This window comes from Mauremys mutica, chromosome 2, assembly GCF_020497125.1.
Source record: "Mauremys mutica isolate MM-2020 ecotype Southern chromosome 2, ASM2049712v1, whole genome shotgun sequence".
Classification (NCBI taxonomy): domain Eukaryota; kingdom Metazoa; phylum Chordata; order Testudines; family Geoemydidae; genus Mauremys; species Mauremys mutica.
Genome location: NC_059073.1, coordinates 214,648,857 through 214,668,043, shown reverse-complemented (window position 1 = coordinate 214,668,043; position 19,187 = coordinate 214,648,857). Strand labels below are relative to the sequence as shown.

At 42.5% G+C, this 19,187-nt stretch overlaps 1 protein-coding gene and 1 long non-coding RNA gene across 9 annotated transcripts in view; one reads left to right on the top strand and one right to left on the bottom strand.

Annotated features, from left to right (window-relative positions):
• TMEM108 (transmembrane protein 108) overlaps positions 1 to 18,075 on the top strand; it is a 353,527-nt gene extending 335,452 nt beyond the window's left edge. For 4 of the 6 annotated variants that reach the window (XM_045008162.1, XM_045008161.1, XM_045008160.1 and 1 more), the window contains 3 exons: positions 535 to 1,650; positions 15,215 to 15,369; positions 17,833 to 18,072. In XM_045008162.1, the coding sequence (XP_044864097.1) occupies positions 535 to 1,650; positions 15,215 to 15,369; positions 17,833 to 17,955 (1,394 nt within the window). In that variant the 3' untranslated portion in view covers positions 17,956 to 18,072. Of the gene's footprint in view, positions 1 to 534; positions 1,651 to 15,214; positions 15,370 to 17,832 lie in introns of all 6 variants that reach the window. The other 2 variants (XM_045008164.1, XM_045008166.1) reach the window with 2 other exon arrangements.
• The window catches only part of LOC123365376, a 46,668-nt gene that overhangs the window by 10,181 nt on the left and 17,300 nt on the right, over positions 1 to 19,187 (bottom strand). For 2 of the 3 annotated variants that reach the window (XR_006577546.1, XR_006577547.1), the window contains exons 3-5: positions 7,359 to 7,599; positions 4,986 to 5,176; positions 3,434 to 3,490 (exon numbers count right to left, since the gene is read on the bottom strand). This is a non-coding gene — a long non-coding RNA (uncharacterized LOC123365376). Of the gene's footprint in view, positions 1 to 3,433; positions 3,491 to 4,244; positions 5,177 to 7,358; positions 7,600 to 19,187 lie in introns of all 3 variants that reach the window. The other variant, XR_006577548.1, reaches the window with a different exon arrangement.

The following is a 19,187-nucleotide window of genomic DNA, read 5'->3' as shown; positions in this document are numbered from 1 at the left end:
TTCTACATCCTGGGCTGCTCCAGGGGCTAGAGTAGCCCAATTACAGCACCTTCTGCAGGCAACTCTGAGTGGCAGCACTGCCTGGAATCTACATGCTCCAGCCCTGCCCAGGATACACCCCTCCTCCTACTCCCAGCCCTGCCCCTGGTCTGGCCCTTATGCTAGGGTCAGAAGGCAACCTTATAGCTGCCTTCCTGAGTTCCCACACTGGAGGAATCCTCCTCCCAATAAGAACTAGGGCTTTCAGAGCTCCTTTAGGCTCTCCCCCCTTCTTGATTTCTTAGAGATGGAGGTGAAGATTAAAGTTAGTCATGCACTTTTCTGCTGTACTATAATTTAATGCTTTGGCATCTTCCTAAGGCTCTCGCTGCAATCTCTTTGCCTAATGTATGCGTGCCTGACAAATTATAGTGAACTAACTTGAAAGATACCATAAAAGCTTGAATAAGGAAAGCATGAATACACAATCATAGGGATTTTAGTCTGTACCTCTGTGGTTTTCATTTCAATACCTTTCTGTGTCCTTTCCTCCAGGTGTTCTACTGATCTTGGCACTGACAGAAGAGCTGGTGTTTGCTGTTCAGATACTGCCCCCGAGTGTATCATCGTCTCAGGGCCTCCTGACAGACACTACCACCATCACAGCCATGGGGATAACACCTCAACACAAAGGCCATAGCACGATAGGACCTGTTCCCACAACGACTCATTCAAGTCTTCACTCAGCTCGCTCAATGGAGACACCTGCCCCTACCGTTGACCAGAAGCAAGCAACCAGCAGCCATCACATTGGCAAAATGGAAACATATCATTTATACAACCAGAGTGCTTTGTATTCAGGACAGACTCGCCCGAAGGGGAAAATATTTCAGATTTTCAAAGGCAACTTCACAGACTCTACAGAGCCTTACCTAAAGACAGCACTGCACTCTCCCTTTCCTACTTTGAGGCGCCCATTCACTAACCACCCATTTCAGCCCCAGATTGCAGCCTCCAATGATCCCAATAGTACTGGGCCAGCAACTACGACAGACTCAAGCTCTTCTCTTCACAGCAACACCTTGGAAGGCCTTAAAAAAGCAGAGCGGGTAAATGGAACATGGCTAGTTATGCAGAGAGCAGATCTTACCACTCCAACAGCTGGCCCATCGACTGATCCCAAAACAGGGTCGGTGCCTTTTAAACCCACACACTATGATATATGGGATATCCTGAGCAAAAATAACTCTTGGGTAACCTTGAGTCCAGGTACAAATGTACCTTTGTTTGCCAACCCTGGAACTGCAACAGCAGCGGGTCATTCAGTTCAGACCAGCTTTGATGTCAACATTTCATCACCTACAATGGGAGACCCTAAAGGAACCGCCATGACACCACACACCATGGTGAATAATGCTACTTTATCCAACAGGGCTCTCTCCACAGCATCCACCACAAGGTTGGCCAGCTCCATTTCAACAGCTGGTTCCACAGCAACGGGAAACTTTCTAAACAGACTGGTGCCTGCTGGAACCTGGAAGCCTGGCATGCCCGGGAATATTTCCCATGTCACTGAGGGGGATAAACCCCAGCACAGAGCAACCATTTGTCTCACCAAGGTGGACATTGCCTGGATCATTCTGGCTATCAGTGTACCTATATCTTCATGTTGTGAGTTAATTGCTTCTTTTCTTTTTTCCTTCCTTGAGATACAAAATGTGTGCAAGCCCGATGGGACAAGTATTGGCCGGGTAGCTTAGCATTTGCAGTGTAACAAATTCATATGGGATAGATGACAAGCAATGTTTAGAGAAATAACACATTCTCTGATCTAAGTAGCCAAGATTAGAACACTGGCCTCTCAGCTCCAAAGTGCAGGCTAAACACTTGAGCTAAAGGCAAACTCCCTTTGCTGGGATTAATAAGCAAGTCAGTTATCTTCTCTGTGGGCCATTCATTAGAGAGTACCATAACGTGCCCACTCACTCACATAAAGTCTGGACGTTATAGGAAGGCAAAGCAGGCTTACTTCGAAAATGTCTAAATCAGGGATAAAAAATTAGCAATTCCAAGATTTTGGACCTGCATATATTCAGCCCTGGAGCAGTACTGAAGGACCAGTGATAGCTTTAAAGATTAGTGTCTTCTGAAACACCAGCTTTTCAATGGTATAAAGTATTTATCACAGTTAGTTTGTGAGCCATTGGACTTTAAAATCACGTCATTCTGACTACCATCTTGCTTTCTTTCTCCACTTTAATTCTGTCATAGTTTTATCGGATGATGTCTAGAGAACAAAGAGTTTGGAATCTTAGCTTTCAAACAATACAAAGCATTCATTTCTAAAGCCCTATATACACTACAAGTACAAACCATGTTTCCATAACCAATTTGTGACCTTCTAATCTGACCCAATTATAACAAACATGTTTGAACTATGTCCACCCAGAAGCTTTTTCACAACACTAAACTATGTCAACCACACTTGTCTGTCCACTATGTAACTATTCCTATCAGTGCATTCTGGGAAAGTCAAAAATATTATCCCATAGTAATTAACCACTGGAAGAACTTACCAATGGTCTTGGTGAATTCTCTATCACTGGCCATTTTAAAATCGAGATTGGATGTTTTTCTAAAATATATGCTCTAGGAATTATTTTGTGGGCAGTTCTATGGTCTGTGTTATACAGGAAATCAGACTAGATGATCACAGAGGTCCCTTCTGGCTGTGGAATCTACCTCAGCAGGAGATAGAGTGCCCTGACAGCACACACACTGAGTGACACAAGCAATATGAGACAATATACACTATGATGTCCTAATATACACAGAGCTGTGATGGAGGTTCCACCAAACTGATCACACAAGCATAGTTAAGTGGGTCCATCAACAGTGCAAATAGAAGTGTGTCAAACAGTTACAGGAACATAAATATTTGCCAGTGTAGGCTGCCAGCAAGGATGAAACAATTGTTAGCAACCATGGCTCCTGAGCGTTAACCCTGTTATGTTATATACAAGCTATATTTAGACCTAATTTTGTTACTAATTACAAATTTGGTTAAAATGGTAGTGGAGACAGGGCCGGCTCCAGGGTTTTTGCCACCCCAAGCGGTGGGAAAAAAAAGCCGCGATCGCGATCGGCGGCAACTCCACCGCGCTTTCTTCTTCAGCGGCAGGTCCTTCCCTCTGAGAGGGACCGAGGGACCCGCCACCGAAGAGCCCAACATGCCGCCCCTTCCCATTGGCCGCCCCAAGCACCTGCTTGCTGAGCTGGTGCCTGGAGCTGGCCCTGAGTGGAGACAGGGCCTAAGTCAGGCTGATTGCTAAAATAATGTTGGAACTGAAGTAAGTGTGTATGTGAGTGAGAGAGAGAGAGAAGCAAGTATAATAAAAATGCGATTTTTTTAAGGGCCAATATATCATGATCTGCTAAAGCTAGAAACACTTACGTGGACCAGTAGAAAGTCTGTCAGGACCAGAAAATATTTCCAAGCACTGGTACTGAACTAGAGATCAGAAAGGAAAGTATATTAAAGCCCTGGATAAAGCATCTGTCTGAGTGCTAAGAGCAAGCAGAATCTAGAGAGTCTTTTTGAAGGACTTCTGATTATCAATTAGTTTTTTAAACTATTTTACTGTAACACGTACTGTAATATCATGTGCTCATATAACTACATTTTTATGTCTCTTATATTGCAAGCTGTGATTTCAACAAGTCATATTGTTTGGAATTTGGCCTACATCAGTAGTGAGAGGGCAACATTCTCAAATGCAGATAGGGACTAAACAGCCTAAGTCCCATTGACTTTTCATGACTTAGGCTCCTAAGGCTCAGATCCTCCAAGGTGTTCTGGTGCCTAACTTCCATTGATTTCAGTGAGAGTTTAGGCACCTAAACAACTTGAAGGATCTGGGCTTAAGTCTACATCAAAAAGTTGTGCTGTTTTAACTACACTGATATAATTAAAGTGGTACAACCCCCCCAAGGGTGGATGCAGTTATATTAACGTCTATGTGCTTATAGTGGCACAGCTTATTCCCATAAGGGAAAGGGAATAAACTGTATCAGTATAATGCACATTTATATACCTATAACTGCATCTACACTATGAGTTGTACCAGTTAAAAAAACAAACCAAAAACAACAAAAACCCAACACATCCGTACCTCACAATTATACTGGTACAAACTGCATGTAGACGAGGTCTAAGTCGCTTTTGAAACATTTTACCCAGAGAACTTTTAACATTTGGTGGCTACCTTTCAGATAATTTTCTAGCAGACAGATGTCCTCCTGCCAAATCCATTGCAGCACCTGCTCCGCTTATTTTCAGCCTCAACAGAAAGTCAGTGGCTGTAATGGGCATGAAAAATCATCTCTCCAAGTCAGGGTCGAGGCACGTTGGTGGGATAACGTGAGGAAACTTGCTCAAGCTATACCTGCTGCATTGATAATTAGTCCCCAGTGTTGTCACTCCGGCAGTAAATTCATTTTAAAATGTTCTGAAGAGTCAGGCATTATCTATACATAGTGGCAGAAGTGATTCTCCACATTGCAGCTCTCACATACTTTGCTCAGGTCAGAGGTTCAGAGTTCCTTTGCTTTCATTTCATTGCCCTGAAGATTTAATCACCTCCACTCACAAAAGCACCAGTCTTTTTACCTGCTGGATGCAAATGTCACTTTAGCTTCAGCAATGAACACTCATCCAAGCAGCAGGCCTGGGACTCAAATCTCACTACATGAGTGATGTGAAATGAACATAATAGTAATGCATAGCTCATTAGTGCTAACTCTGCACACTGCTCTGCTACCATTGTATTTCTGAGGAAATCTCTCAAGGAACAGTACACACCATGCACAATATGTATGATTGCCCTTGTGAGTTATTTTGCCTGTCATATTAAAATGAAAAGAACATTTTCCCTGATGGAAAGGCCTGTTGTAGCTCCCTGGTGCCATTTCACAACAGAGGAAGCGTTGTTTTGTGAACCTCTTACATGCTCATATGTATCCTCAGCCGCAGTGGAAATGAACAGTTGGTACTGTATCTCTGCTACAAAACAGCCTCATGAAGCTGGGTGTATTGCATAGTAAAGACATTGCTGCCATCTTCAGGAAACAAATATATAAAGCCCTTCATTCCAGTCTCCAGGCAGAGGTGACTATAGATGAAAAGTGGTGGTGGTTCCTAATTTTGAGAAAAGATGAACTTCAGAATTTGATTTTAAGGAACATGTTATAGTACAGTAAAAAAAATTACCTACAACTAACAGATTTGCTATGGGTATCTTCAAGGGGAGTTTTTGCAATGAAAAGGTTTCACAGCTATATGTAGTGTGCAAAATAAACTGAATGCAGTCCATCTCCCATTTTGGGTAGTAGGGGGTGGGAAAATACAGAGTGTTTTAACTCAGCTCCGAGTCAAATCTATCAAATCTTACATTCTTAGGCCACTGGCCCATTCTAAGGTGTTCTGAGGTGCCTAAGGCAGTGAGTATGGGGAAGGAAGATGATAATTGACTCTGAGAGGCAGGACTTTTGTTAAGGGTGTTCTTCAGCTACCGGTTCCCAGCTCTGAGCTCTGATGGGGAACCAGCGGGGTGAAGGCAGCATGAATTGGGAGGGCTAGACAGAGGTGTAAAGACTGGCACTGACTCAACAGTTACATGCTGAGAAGTCTGCCAGGGAGTACAAGTCTCCCTATCTGCTGAGATACAGGGTAGGCCTGCCACCACTTGGCATTCCCAACTCCCTAAAGAAAAAGAAGGAGAAACCAGGCGTGGGGAGGGAATTGGTGCCTTTGCACAGCAGAAGGGTGAGGAGAGAGAGAGAGGCAGGAGTCAAATTAACCCAGCACCCTAGCCCTAGTCTGGCCTCAAACTGAAACCCACTATAAACCTAATTCCAATCCATATCTGAACACTGCTACCTCAGACCATAGCTAATGTAAAAGGTGACAGTGTCACAATACCCACCAAATCTGCAAGTACTACACCAAACTTCTTAGGTCTCCCTGGCATATGACAGGGAATGTTGTTCAGTGGTTCACTGCATCAATCAATGCACAGTATCACCTACCATGACACAGAATAGTTTAGTAACCCAGCCTGGGAATTTGTGGACAGGGGGTTTATGCCCAGCTCTTCTATGTGACCTTGTGAGAGTTGCTTCATTTCTCAGTGCCTCAGTTTCACCAGCTAGACAATGAGGGTAAGGCTAATTACTCCCCTTGGAGACCCACAGATAAAAAGGGATAAATATTTTTACGTTCCCAAAGTGCCACAGAACAACGAGATTGCTATTTTCAACTTGTCACAGTTTTTCTGATGTCCTTCAGGCAGCTTTGAACTTTTTTTGTGGGGGGGGGGGGAAGGCATCTCTTTCGCACTTCCAGCCACAATGCAGGACATGTTGTGAAATTATTTTAAAGCTCACATTACTGATCCCTCAAGTTCCAAGTTCTTAAAAAAAAAAAGTGAAAAAAATCTTTCTGTAATTACCAAGTGACATGATTAGATGTAGAAGAATACAAACCTGTGAGTCAGATGCACAGCAGTACATTCATTTAGCCAGTTCTGCTGATGACAGAAAATGTGAGAGGGAGGCTGGCTTGCAGTGTGGAAACATCAGCAGAACCCAAAGAATGTATGAACTATTGCCTTGGATCCAGCTCTGGCTAGCTCATATTTCATCGACTGGGGAATGCTCAAAAGTGCCTTTTGCCAACCTTCATTCTTCATTGAAGAATCTATGAAAGTTTCTCCTGGAGTCTAGTTCTCCAAAGAGATAGATACTCCAGCCCTGATTCTGATCTCACCCTGTTTCATGCAGATGTACTGCACCACTGTAAGTGAGATCAGACTGAGATTTAGGCTGTTTCCGCACTACTCACTAAGGTGTGATTCCCCTGCTCACGTACACATACTCACGCAAGCTCCCATCAATCTAGCGCTAGTATAAATACACTGTAGCCACAGTGGCACTGGTAGCAGCAGCAGAAGCACAGCTGAGCCATGCCGAGCCCAAACCTGCATGAAACCGGTGGATATGTACTCAGCATGGGTCAGTTCCGTCTCTGCTGCTGCTACCAGTACGACCATAGCTACACTGCTATTTATACTAGTGCTAGCTCAATGAGAGTTAGTGCAAGTATCTGTATATGAGCAGAGAAATCACACCCCTAGCTCATAGTGTAGACATAAGCCTCAGCAGTGAATCCGGTGTCCAGCTGGAAGCAGCTGTCAGTCAGTAAAGAACTTCAATAATAATAGTAATATAGCTAAAATAGTGTAATAATACAGGCAGTGTAGATAGCAAAATCTATTGTTAAAGTTGCTGGGCATTTCCTATTATAAGAGAAGGTTACTCACCTTGTACAATGATTGAGGTTCTTCAAGATGTGTCCCCCTGTGGGTGCTCCACTTCAGGGGTTAGAGTGCCCCTGTGCCATTGATCGGAGAATTTTAGCAGCCGTGTCTGTGTGGGTCATGCATGCACAGTGCTTGTCTCGCAGCGCTGTTAGTGCCTCATCTATCACGCGCACGACCCAACCCCCTCTCCTTCTCAACCATCCCCGGCCTGAGCTGGAGCTCCGTAGCAGCGTCCCAGTGTCTGTGACGAAAGAGAAATAGTTTTAAGTTTCATAGTATAGTTAGTAGTAGTTTGGTTAGTCTTCTTTACCATATATCTACTTTTATTATAAGATCCTGTTTTCAGTTGCATATAACTTTGCAAAAGGTAAACCATTTGAGTTGAAATTTTCCACCCTGAATACTTGCCTCAGGCTGAATTATTATTATTATTTTTTTGGGCGGGGGGGGGAAAGGTTGCTTTTTTGTTTTTATTTAAAGTTTCGGCCAAAACAATTGAGCTATTTCTGCGGGTGAGATTAGGGAAAAATCCATTGTTTTTCTTACATTATTCTTACAACCAGTGCATTATTTTTTTAGATGCTCTAGTGTCTCCATGCTTTGGAGCAGGAAATTTGTCTGCAGGGTGTGTGTGTGAGGGATGTGGCTTTTACTGTTCCCATGAAAAACTGGGCATATTTTCACTAGGTATGAGCCTTTTAACAAATCTTAGCTCACACATGATCAAGGGAAACTTCTAGAGTATGGCTGCTAAAGTCTCCAGAGATTCTGTCTGCAGTGAGCATGCCCCAGCCATTCACAGCTCCTTTTGCAGACTACACTGTGGGTACCCCACCATGGGGCTGGGCTGAGCAGGACTTTCCATACAATTCACAGGAGCAGTAGACTCCAGAAATGAGAACAGGGAGACTCTCTTTCATGCTCCTAGTGCCAGGTAGTGAGCAGCAGAAGAAAGTAGCCTGGCTTAAAATGAAGAGGGGTGAGGCATGTGGGAGACAGTGTTGCAGGAACCAAAGGGGGGAACATTAGCCAAAAGATGGGGGGGGGGAAGTGGGAGATAGGAGCCAGTCGGGGAAGCAGCAGAAGGGGAAGGGGACATGAGCCAAGGTCTTGGAGGGTATATAGGTGTGAATCAGAGGGAAGATTATAGCTGAGGAGAGGACAGGAGCTGGGAATGGATAGATAGGAAGAAAGGTGTACAGAGATAAACTTGTGGAAGATACAGGGACAGAACGATCTATAACTTTGGAAAAACACACTACTCTCCAGAACCTGGAACTGAACCAAGAGTCGAGTCTCTACGTATCTCTATTGTCAGCATATATATGTGAAACCCCTGGCACCGTGTGAGTCTCGTCCCCTTCTAGTAGCTGATCCCCATATTTAGTCTTCTACTACCACCACCAGTTACCCCATTAACTAAGTGATAATGGTCTATGCTATAAAGATCCAAACACTGCTGATAACCCAAGCTGGGGGTCAGTATGGTTCTACATGATGGAATTTCTAGATTTTTTTCCAGATTTTTGTAAAGTCAGGAAATTACATTTTAAAAACAATGTGAAAAGAATGTTAAGATTGTAAAGTCAAGTTATCAAAAGTAAGATTTAAGAGTTGCCCAACCTTAATTCAGCCTACTTATGTGTAGGCATTATGTTTGTAAGCAGAGACTCTACTACTTATTTCCACGGTTCCCCTGCCTCAGTGCACATGTTACGCCTTGGGAAATTCTGTGCCCCAGAAAAATGCCCTCCCACCCCTTCCTTTTGCTTCCTGGCAGAAAATGATTTCCGTGGGGAAGCAAAGAGACGATGCACCAGTTCTCACTCACCCCTCCCTGGCAGCTCGGGCAGTCGGGAAGTGAGGTCTGGGGATGCCCCGGCCACCCAGGGACCTTTAGTCCCAGCTGGGCGGGAGGGGGAGGACAGAGATGGAGTTCCCCCTCCCCCTCCCCTGCATGGAGCAGCCACGACCGGGTCAGCTCAAGCCTCAGAAACTTCCCCTGGCTGCAGGAAGCTCTGCGCCATGGCGGGAGGGCCGGCTTCGCAGCGGTCTGGATGTGCAGGGGTTGGGCGGACAGGGGAGCAGCTCCCTGTACAGTGACCCCTTCCCCCACCTGCACACCCAGAACCCCTGTCCCCCACAAAGCCCCCAATCCTCTACCCCACCAAGCATCATCCCCTGCATCAGGAGCCCCCCACACTTGGACCCCCACCCCACTGAACCCCAAGCAGCTGCACCCTGACCCCTCCACCCAGCCCCACTCCCCCCCACACTGAGCCCTAACCACCTTCACCTGCACTCCCGTGCAGAGTCCCATTCCCGCTGCACCCAGAACCCCGCACTGAGCCTCTGTGCATCCAGATTCCCCCCTGCACATAGATCCCTCACCGAGCTGCCTGCACCCAGATTGCGCCACACAGAACCCTGATACTCCTGAGGGAATTCTGCGCCAAACAATTAAATATTCTGCACAAGAAAATTAAAAATTCCATGCACAATATTTTAAAATTCTGCAAAGTTCTGCATATTGTCAAAATAGCACAGAAACACAACAACAATATAATCACACCATTTTCAATTATTTTGGTAATTTATTTCAAAATACTTGTCAGCAAATAATAACAATGGTGTGGTTATATTGTGTTATTTTGACATAAAATATGCAGAATTTTGTGGAATTTTAAAATAGTGTGTGGCATTTTTAATTTTTTTGTGCAGAATATTTAATTTTTTGGCGCCAAATTCCCTCAGGAGAAACATGTATGGGAATATATAAGTGTGGTGTAGTGAAGGAGGTTATTTTCTGTAAAACCACTTTCTAATTTGTTGGAGGCAAGGGATTGCAGGGAGAGAAAGGATCATCTCATGGTTAAGGCAGTACAGTACTGCCCTGGAAAATTTGATTCTATCCCTCTCTTTTCCACCGAGTTCCTATGTGATGCTGAGCAAGTCACTCAAACCAAAAAGTGTTCACAGCTGGCCACTAATTGTATGTTCCTCATTTTCTTGGTGCCTAACATGAGACAGTTGGTGCTATATATGCAGAAATGCAGGGCATTCACAGCTGTGCTCTGAATATATAATGTGCTATAAAACTGTTAAGTACTCTGAAAAATCAGGCCCTCACTGTCTCAAGTTGCACACCTTAAATGAGTGGGTACTTTTAACAATTGTAACCTTTATCTCTCTGTGTCTCAATTCCCCAGTTCTAAAATGGGGATAATACCACCACATAATATCACAGGGGCATTGTGAAGAAAATTAATGTTTACATAAGAACATAGAACATAAGAAAGGCCGTACCGGGTCAGACCAAAGGTCCATCTAGCCCAGTATCTGTCTACTGACAGTGGCCAATGCCAGGTGCCCCAGAGGGAGTGAACCTAACAGGCAATGATCAAGTGATCTCTCTCCTGCCATCCATCTCCATCCTCTGACGAACAGAGGCTAGGGAAACCATTCTTACCCATCCTAGCTAATAGCCATTTATGGACTTACCCACCATGAATTTATCCAGTCCCCTTTTAAACATTGTTATAGTCCTAGCCTTCACAACCTCCTCAGGTAAGGAGTTCCACAAGTTGACTGTGCGCTGCGTGAAGAACTACTTCCTTTTATTTGTTTTAAACCTGCTGCCTATTAATTTCATTTGGTGACCCCTAGTTCTTGTATTATGGGAATAAGTAAATAACTTTTCCTTATCCACTTTCTCCACATCACTCATGATTTTATATACCTCTATCATATCCCCCCTTAGTCTTCTCTTTTCCAAGCTGAAGAGTCCTAGTCTCTTTAATCTTTCCTCGTATGGGACCCACTCTAAACCCCTAATCATTTTAGTTGCCCTTTTCTGAACCTTTTCTAGTGCTAGAATATCTTTTTTGAGGTGAGGAGACCACATCTGTACACAGTATTCGAGATGCGGGCGTACCATGGATTTATATAAGGACAATAATATATTCTCAGTCTTATTCTCTATCCCCTTCTTAATGATTCCTAACATCCTGTTTGCTTTTTTGACCGCCTCTGCACACTGCGTGGACATCTTCAGAGAACTATCCACGATGAAGAGAACTATCCACGTTTGTGGATAGTTTGTGTGGTGAATAAGGTCTGGGGCCACACACTGAATAAGGATGAAAAGAAATATTGAATAAGTACTCACTGAATGAGGCAGTGATCCTGTGGAAAATACAATGTGATCATGCCATTAAAGACTATCATAAAGCAGAAGGGAGGCACAATTAAGGTAGCAGAGACATCCTTAAGTCTGGCATTTCCTAATTATTGAATGTTTGATTTTGCAGCCTCAAAGTTCTTTTAATGTAGAGGTTTTTTGATGCAGTAATATAATAATATTAAATAGTGAAGAGGCCAAACACAGCCCTTGGATGCATAAGAAGGGGAGTATCAAATAGGAATAGAGAGGTGGTATTATTTCTGTATATGGCATTAGTAAGACCATTACTGGAATGCTTTGTTTAGTTCTGGTATTCACAGCTGAAAAATAATACTGGAAATCGGAAAGGGTTCAGAAAAGAACTACAAGAATGATCTGAGTTCTGGAAAATTTGCCTTATAGTTAGAGACTATGCAAAAATGAAATGTAATAGAGAGGGAAAGGTCAATCAAGCTTTCCTGAGGGGTCAGGTACATTTTGGAGGGAAAGCTGTAGTTGGTTCTTATTTTATCCAAACAGATTCACATGTCACTAAAAGAAATGTGATGTTGCAGGATTAGTACATTTTGTTAAACAATACTAATTTCTAGTCTTCACTAGAATACAAGACACATTATAGAAAAGGCAAGGTGGAAGCTGTGACTTGTTTTTTCTGCTCTACTCTGTTGTCTTTACTGTTACTTCATCTTTCCAATCCACCTCTACTGTGTTTGTGTGTTTCATCCACTTAGGATTTCCTGTCTGACAGCCTATATCAGGGGTCCCCAAACTCGGGTACACATGCTTGATGATCTATCCATTCACTTCACAACAATTTTTTAAGAAGGTGGTATGTGAACCAGTAAAGTTTGGGAGGTGCTGTCTTAGATTGTATGAACGGAAAGGTCCTGGAACTCTCTGGGTGTTTCCAAAATACAGATAAGATAACAGTTTATAGGTACCCCCAAGCTCTCTGGTAAATGGAACACTAGATTAGGACCCAACAGAGCTCACATTCCAAAAACATAATGGAGGGCAGGGGAGGGGCGAGAAAGTTATGTTCACAGAGGAAGTACAAGATAGCCCAGGATACATTTATGCCATTTCCATTTGAATAAATACACATTTCTCACTGCTCATAGTACCACTGTCTTTCCAGCTCCCAGAGATAAACCTCATATTTCACTGACAAAAGCAACATAATTGTACAGACTGTAATCCCTAGATTTTTCAAAAGATCTGCACAGAATTTAACCATACATCCCCCACTGACTTTAATGGGAGTCCTGTCATTAAATCCCCAGGCAACTTTAAAATTTCTATTTATCTTAGGCATTTACAGAGCACCCATTACATAGCAGCTAGGAAAATTGAAGGAGTATTGTTGTTACTATGCTCACTTCATATAACCTACCAATGGGGATAACTACATGTTCTGCTTCACTTTCCCGTCTTACCATGCCTCCAGGGCAGAGTGGAGATGTCTAGTGGTTAGCGACACTGGTTGAATAGTCTGAAAAGATAAGGGCCCGACTGTGCAATCTTTATGACTGAGTACTTTCTCAGGCAGAGCAATTCAATTGATTTCAGTGGGGCTGCTCACACAGTGCTCACCAGCGTGACTAAGGGTTGCACAATCAAACCCTAAGGAAATACATGCACTGGGAGTGAAGTTACTAGTAATGGATAATTTGAGGCAAGTCTGGATAATAGTAAGCTTCATAATGGCCTGCTGTTTTGAAATGTGCAAGCATGCTACGAAATATTTTTCCATTATTTTAATAAAAAGATTTACAGTATAAGCATGTCTTTTGCTTTGACGAAGACAGAGACTGTCTGAACTCAACCCATGAACCATTCCTCTGTTGTAGCTTAGTCTGTTATTTTAAACAGAGCTCTAGCCTTATGCTTGTCTATTGACATTTTATGTGAATAAATGGGATGTGAAACTAGATCCATGGCAAACGGGTAGTTGCTATGTTTGTCAAAATATACAAAGCATCTCTGACCCCTCTAAATTGTTTCCTTTCCCTTAGGCTACAATTCTAATAAGTAACTTTAGCTGAGAAAATATTGTTTTCCTAATTCATGAATATTTTCTTTTGTTTCCTCTGATTAGGGATTTAGACATTATGGAGTACATTTTCAGAAGGGCAGTCTTCTTTTTATAAGTGCAAAGGAAAGTACATTCATTGCTAAGTACTCATTGTGGGTGTAAATCAGGTAGTTTAAAAGTACAAATGCTTTAGATTTTTGTCCACAATTTATTTTTGCAGGTACACGTTTTGTAGGTACAAATTGAACCTACAAAACAAAGGATGGACCTAACCCCACTGAAAATTAAATCCTGGCATGTGCTTAAATTTCCACAGTTACATGGACCATTGAGATTAGTACATATAGCAAAGTGAGTTTGGCAGGCTTAAATAAAATTGTCCAGATTCGGAAGCTTTTTTTTTTTTTTTTTTTTTTAGTAATAAGATTAAACCTCTCGATCCAAATCAAAACAGATTTGAGTATACTGAAAGCAATCCTGGAGAACCTTTCTCAATCACTTTAGGTTACAACAGTATGCCATGGAAGCTGATTATATTCACCCTGGTAGTAATATCAATTCCAGCATCCCTGCATATGTCCAGTGCTCTATGACCTGAAGCAGATGCTTTTACAAATGAACATACAAGCTCACAAACTTATTCCTGGGATCCGTATTTGAAGCAGATTGGAGGTCTGTCTGTCTGTCTATCTAACTTATGATCTGCTAACATACTCCTCACTGCAGGATCTAAGCACTGCACGGGTAGAACAGATACATGTAGTGAGGTCTATAGTGGACTTCATTGAGTATTCTGCTATTCTTGAGGCTCTAAGAAGCTATGTTGTACTTAAAGTACTGTACAGGATCTTTTCAGAGGGAATAAGGCAAAATGCCACGTTTATTAGTAATACATGTATTAATTAACACTGTATCATATGCATATGATATATATATTACACTCATGCACTCACACACACAAGCACACTCCGTCTTGTTGTTGTTACCAATTAGCTGCTCCACCTAACTGCACTGGCCAGGTGAGTTACATGGGGGAGGGAGTGGAGCCGGGGAAAGATCTTATTCTACTCCTAGCAAAAAGACATTTTTCTTCTACTTTAACTATCCTTAGGGGCTACAACATTATACCAAGGCTTAACACAAAGTTTTCTATAAGTTTTTCTACATAGGGATCTGATACAAAGTTCCTATGTCAAAGGACTTGATACAAAGTTGTATGAAAATAGCTTAATGCAGGGCTATATGAAGAAGCATAATACAAAATCATATGAAAGTATTGTGAAGATGCATAATACAGAGATTTATCTACAGTTATTTGTGGTTTATATCGTTCCAGTCATGGTGCAAAAGCTTCATCAAAAACAAGAGGGTTGGGTCTTGCAGCAAATTCTAAAGTGGCCTCAGAAGGCAAGTAAAAACTGCAATTTCTGCAAAGCCCAAAAGATACTCTGTATGGGCTAGATTCTGAAACACTTGGTCATTTCAGTAGCATTTTGCTCCACATCATCAGTGGAGTAAGACACTATTCCATGCGAATAAAGGTATCCGAATATGGCCACGTGTCTTGAAAAACAAATCCAAGTCACTAAGTGATTTCCCACAGAAACAATCAAATTCTTGTCATTTTTCTGTTAACAGCAGTTCTGCTGACAGTCTGCTGCATGAGGAGGAAGAAAAAGACATCTAACCCAGAAAACAACCTGAGCTATTGGAACAATGCTATCACCATGGATTACTTCAACAGGCATGCTGTAGAGTTACCAAGAGAGATCCAGTCTCTTGAAACTTCAGAGGTACCATAGTTGCATGGAACAAATCCAGTGACTGACAAGCTTCACTGAAACCATACTAGATGAATAATAATAATAAAGTCTTTTGAAAACTGTATGTACATCCAGAGAAACAACCTTTCAAGGAAGCCCACCCCAGTGTCATGTGATGACACACTTACTGTATCTCAAAGATTCTATGTCCTGTTGTTAAAGTTATGTTTTGCCAGAAAGCTCTTGCTGTCTATTCCTAAGACTGAATTCCCTGGGTTAAGCAGTACAAGACAAGGTTGTTCACTTTGGCCTTGCCTTAATTTGGGCCTACAGTTGAGTATAGCATTCCAATCAATGAGTGGGAATGGTTCAGGGTATTTGTGCCAGTAGTTTGATTTGTGCCAATTATTGTCTACAGTGATTCATCTTAATCTCTGTAATGTGCCCATATAGCATGATGATGGCACAGTGGAAGTTAACAACATAAAAGATATCTGAACACCCAGTTCTCAAGAGGTTTCTGTAGCTTGTCCTGCGACAGTTTCGGGGGTGCATTCTACAAGTAAGAGAAAATTGTAAACACCTGCCAATGAGACTGTGAAACCCTTACTTACACTGGTGAGCACTTACCCAAGCATTCTAATTGATTTCAGCGGAACTATTCACATGGGTAGGTGCTCACCAGTGCGAGAAGTGTTCGATAGCCTGGTCTCAGGAAGAAGAGCAATTAGTTGGCTTAGTTCAAGGATGTAAATTTGGGAATAATGGATGAAATTAAGCAAAGGAAAACGGATTAAACTCAAGCGGTTTGTCTAGATTAGTGTCTATTTTAACTCAAGTTAGCTGATTGAGTCAGCTTTGGGTACAAACATTTGTGTCCAGAAACAAGCCTTTGTGGAGTGTCTAGACTATCCCGTTGGTTAACGTAGTTAACTGGCAATCATCTAACTCAATTTAAAACCAAACCACAAACTAGGGTGACCAGATGTTAAGGGGAAAATATCGGGACCGCTGCGGGGGGGAGGGAGAGGGTGGGTTTTTTTTGTTTGTTTGTTTTTTACACTCACCTGTCCGGGAGTTTGGCGGCAATTCGGCGGAGAGCCCTTCAGTCACGGACAGTCTTCAGCAGTATTTCAGCGGGGGGGGGGGGGGGGGCTAATAAACCTTGCCACCAAAGACAGAAGCACCCGCCGCCGAAATACCGCCGAAGACCGTCCGCAACTGAAGGACTCTCCGCCGAATTGCCGCCAAAGACCAGGAAACAAAATATCAGGACAAATGGCGTCCCGACTGTACTCTGGTTGGGGACGCAGGACAAACTCCTCAAAATCGGGACAGTCCTGATTTTATCGGGACGTCTGGTCACCCTACCACAAACTCCTCTCTAGACATACCAAGAGACAACTTCCTAATGGTGAGATCTGTTAGGGTGTGGAATAGTCACCAAAAGAGAAGGGGTAGAAGCCCTATCACTGAAGTTATTTAAAACTGAATTTGACATAGTATTAGAGAATATATTGTATGAACTGCTAGTGGCCCCAAGGGGCCAAAACACACCTAAGGATCAGTGCAGCATAGAGAGTCTCCCAAAATGCCCTCATTTGTCCAGGGCCCATGGCTGGCCATTTGAGATTATGTAGGAGCAGCGAGCTAGATAGATAGAGATATAGATATGAAATACAGCAACCCTTTGAAAAAATGTGTGGATATTTTTGCCTTGGTTTTTTTAAGGTGGAGATTAGTTTTTAAAAACTAAATTTCTATTGATCCCTATCCCTGACCCCAGTAAGTACATTGTGGTTTGGTGCTCTGCAATTTCTAATTTTATAAGAAAATGTAGCCAAAGCCATAATCGTAACCATAATGTTTCTCTGCTGTCTTGTCACTAATATAATGTGGAAAAGGAACATACTCCACTGTTAATGTCATAGATATTTTCTGGATAGCATGGCACCACATATTAGCTCGTTACATTAAAAAAAAAAAGATGTTGAAAACGTATCTTTGAATTCACACCCCCATAATTCCCTTCTATGCAGGCTTGGGAGAGTCTTTCCTGTAGCTGACTGGCTGGGAATCATGGATATGAAATTTCACAAAATATTTTTTTTCCAAAATTTAAAGAAAGCAAAATGACATATAAAGCCAAATTCTATATAAAGTGCCCTATAATTTTGGGCTACTCAATTTTTGGGTGACCAAGTTGAGTAAGTAGTGGTCTGATTTTACAACCCACAGCTCCCACTGACTGCAGTTAGAGAAAAACCTCTGGAAATCAAGGCCTGGTTTTCTAAAGCTGGAGATCCAGAAATTGGGGCACCCAAAATTAGCGGACACTTTGAAGAATTTGCACATCTTTAAACTCTATAGGTCTTATAATATAACCGCATTCCTTTATATTCCATGAACACACACAGCAATGTGCTGTGATGTACACCGAAGGTAGATAACAGAATTTAACTAGCTCGTGCTCTTTTTCTCTCTTTCTCCTAGGACCATCTGTCTGAGCCACGCTCCCCAGCCAATGGTGATTACAGAGACAGCGGGATGGTCCTTGTTAACCCATTCTGTCAAGAAACACTATTTGTAGGACATGAGCAAGTGTCTGAAATATGACCCCGCACCTGCTCTTGCATTGCAGTTCCATCTTTAGTGTCTCCAAATTATAAATAAATATATATATTATAAATATAATCTTTGTGTAACCCTGAATTATGAGAAATGTTTTCAGCTTTTTTTCCCCCTAAGAATTGTCAACCTCTTTTTTATAAGTGTGGTAAAACTTTACAGAGCAAACTGTGGCTTTATAAAATAAAGGTATTTGTAAGCAAAACACCTATTGAACCAACTGCTTTTCCTGCGGTCATTTACTAAATGCTTACACAGAATGTTTAGTCTGTATCACCACCAGGTAAGGTTAGCGTCACTGAAAACAGTGCCTGTTTGGTACTACACCTTCTCATGATGCAGGGGCAACATGCACCCGTGAATCTTCTCTGTCTCTCCATGGACACTCTTTCCTAGTGACAGGCCTCTACTGCACCTTGTCCAGAATGGAACCCCACAGTTACCCCACTTTAGACAGGATCACTAGGTTTCACCAATTGTATTTACCTCAGCCAGTCTAAATTGGTTTGGGTCTGGCTACAGAATCTTCTCCAGGTACTCGTGGGTGACCAGTGTAAAAAGCAATGGCTCAGGACAGCTTCTTCAAAAACAAGTATGATTTGGTGGTTCATAGAAATTTAAGAGGCAGACACAAACAGGGCTAAAACAATGAAAGCCTGAACACATTCTTTCATAGGAAAACTTAGTCTTTCCTTGCTGGTTTAAACAGGCCCTTAGCTTATCCAAATCTGAGGGTCAGCTTGCATCTCTCCAAACTGCCTCTCTCTGTCTCCTAGGATCTCTCCCTGTCTGTCAGGCTGCTTTTTGTTTTAGTGTCCCACCAGGATTGTCCCTCACTCCTAGTGGTGCCTTGAGTGTAGGTGAAACATAAAAGGTAATGACAGCTGTGTAGGCTTGCTGAGTACTGGTAACAGGACTTAGCTGAAACCACTGACAGTTTTCCGGTTCTTGCTGGAATTACCTGTGTTATTACATTGCTATGTGACTACCAATCACAGAAATGCAGGGCTGGAAGGGACCTCAGTTGTTAATCTAGTCCAGCGCCCTGAACTGAGACAGGGCCAAATAACCTAGACCATCTTTCACAAGTGTTTGTCCAACCTGTTCTTAAAAACCTCCAGTGATGGGAATTGCACAACCTCCCTTGGAAACCTATTCCATAGCTTAACTAGCTTTATAGTTAGAAAGCCTTTCCTAATATCAAACCTAAATCTCCCTTG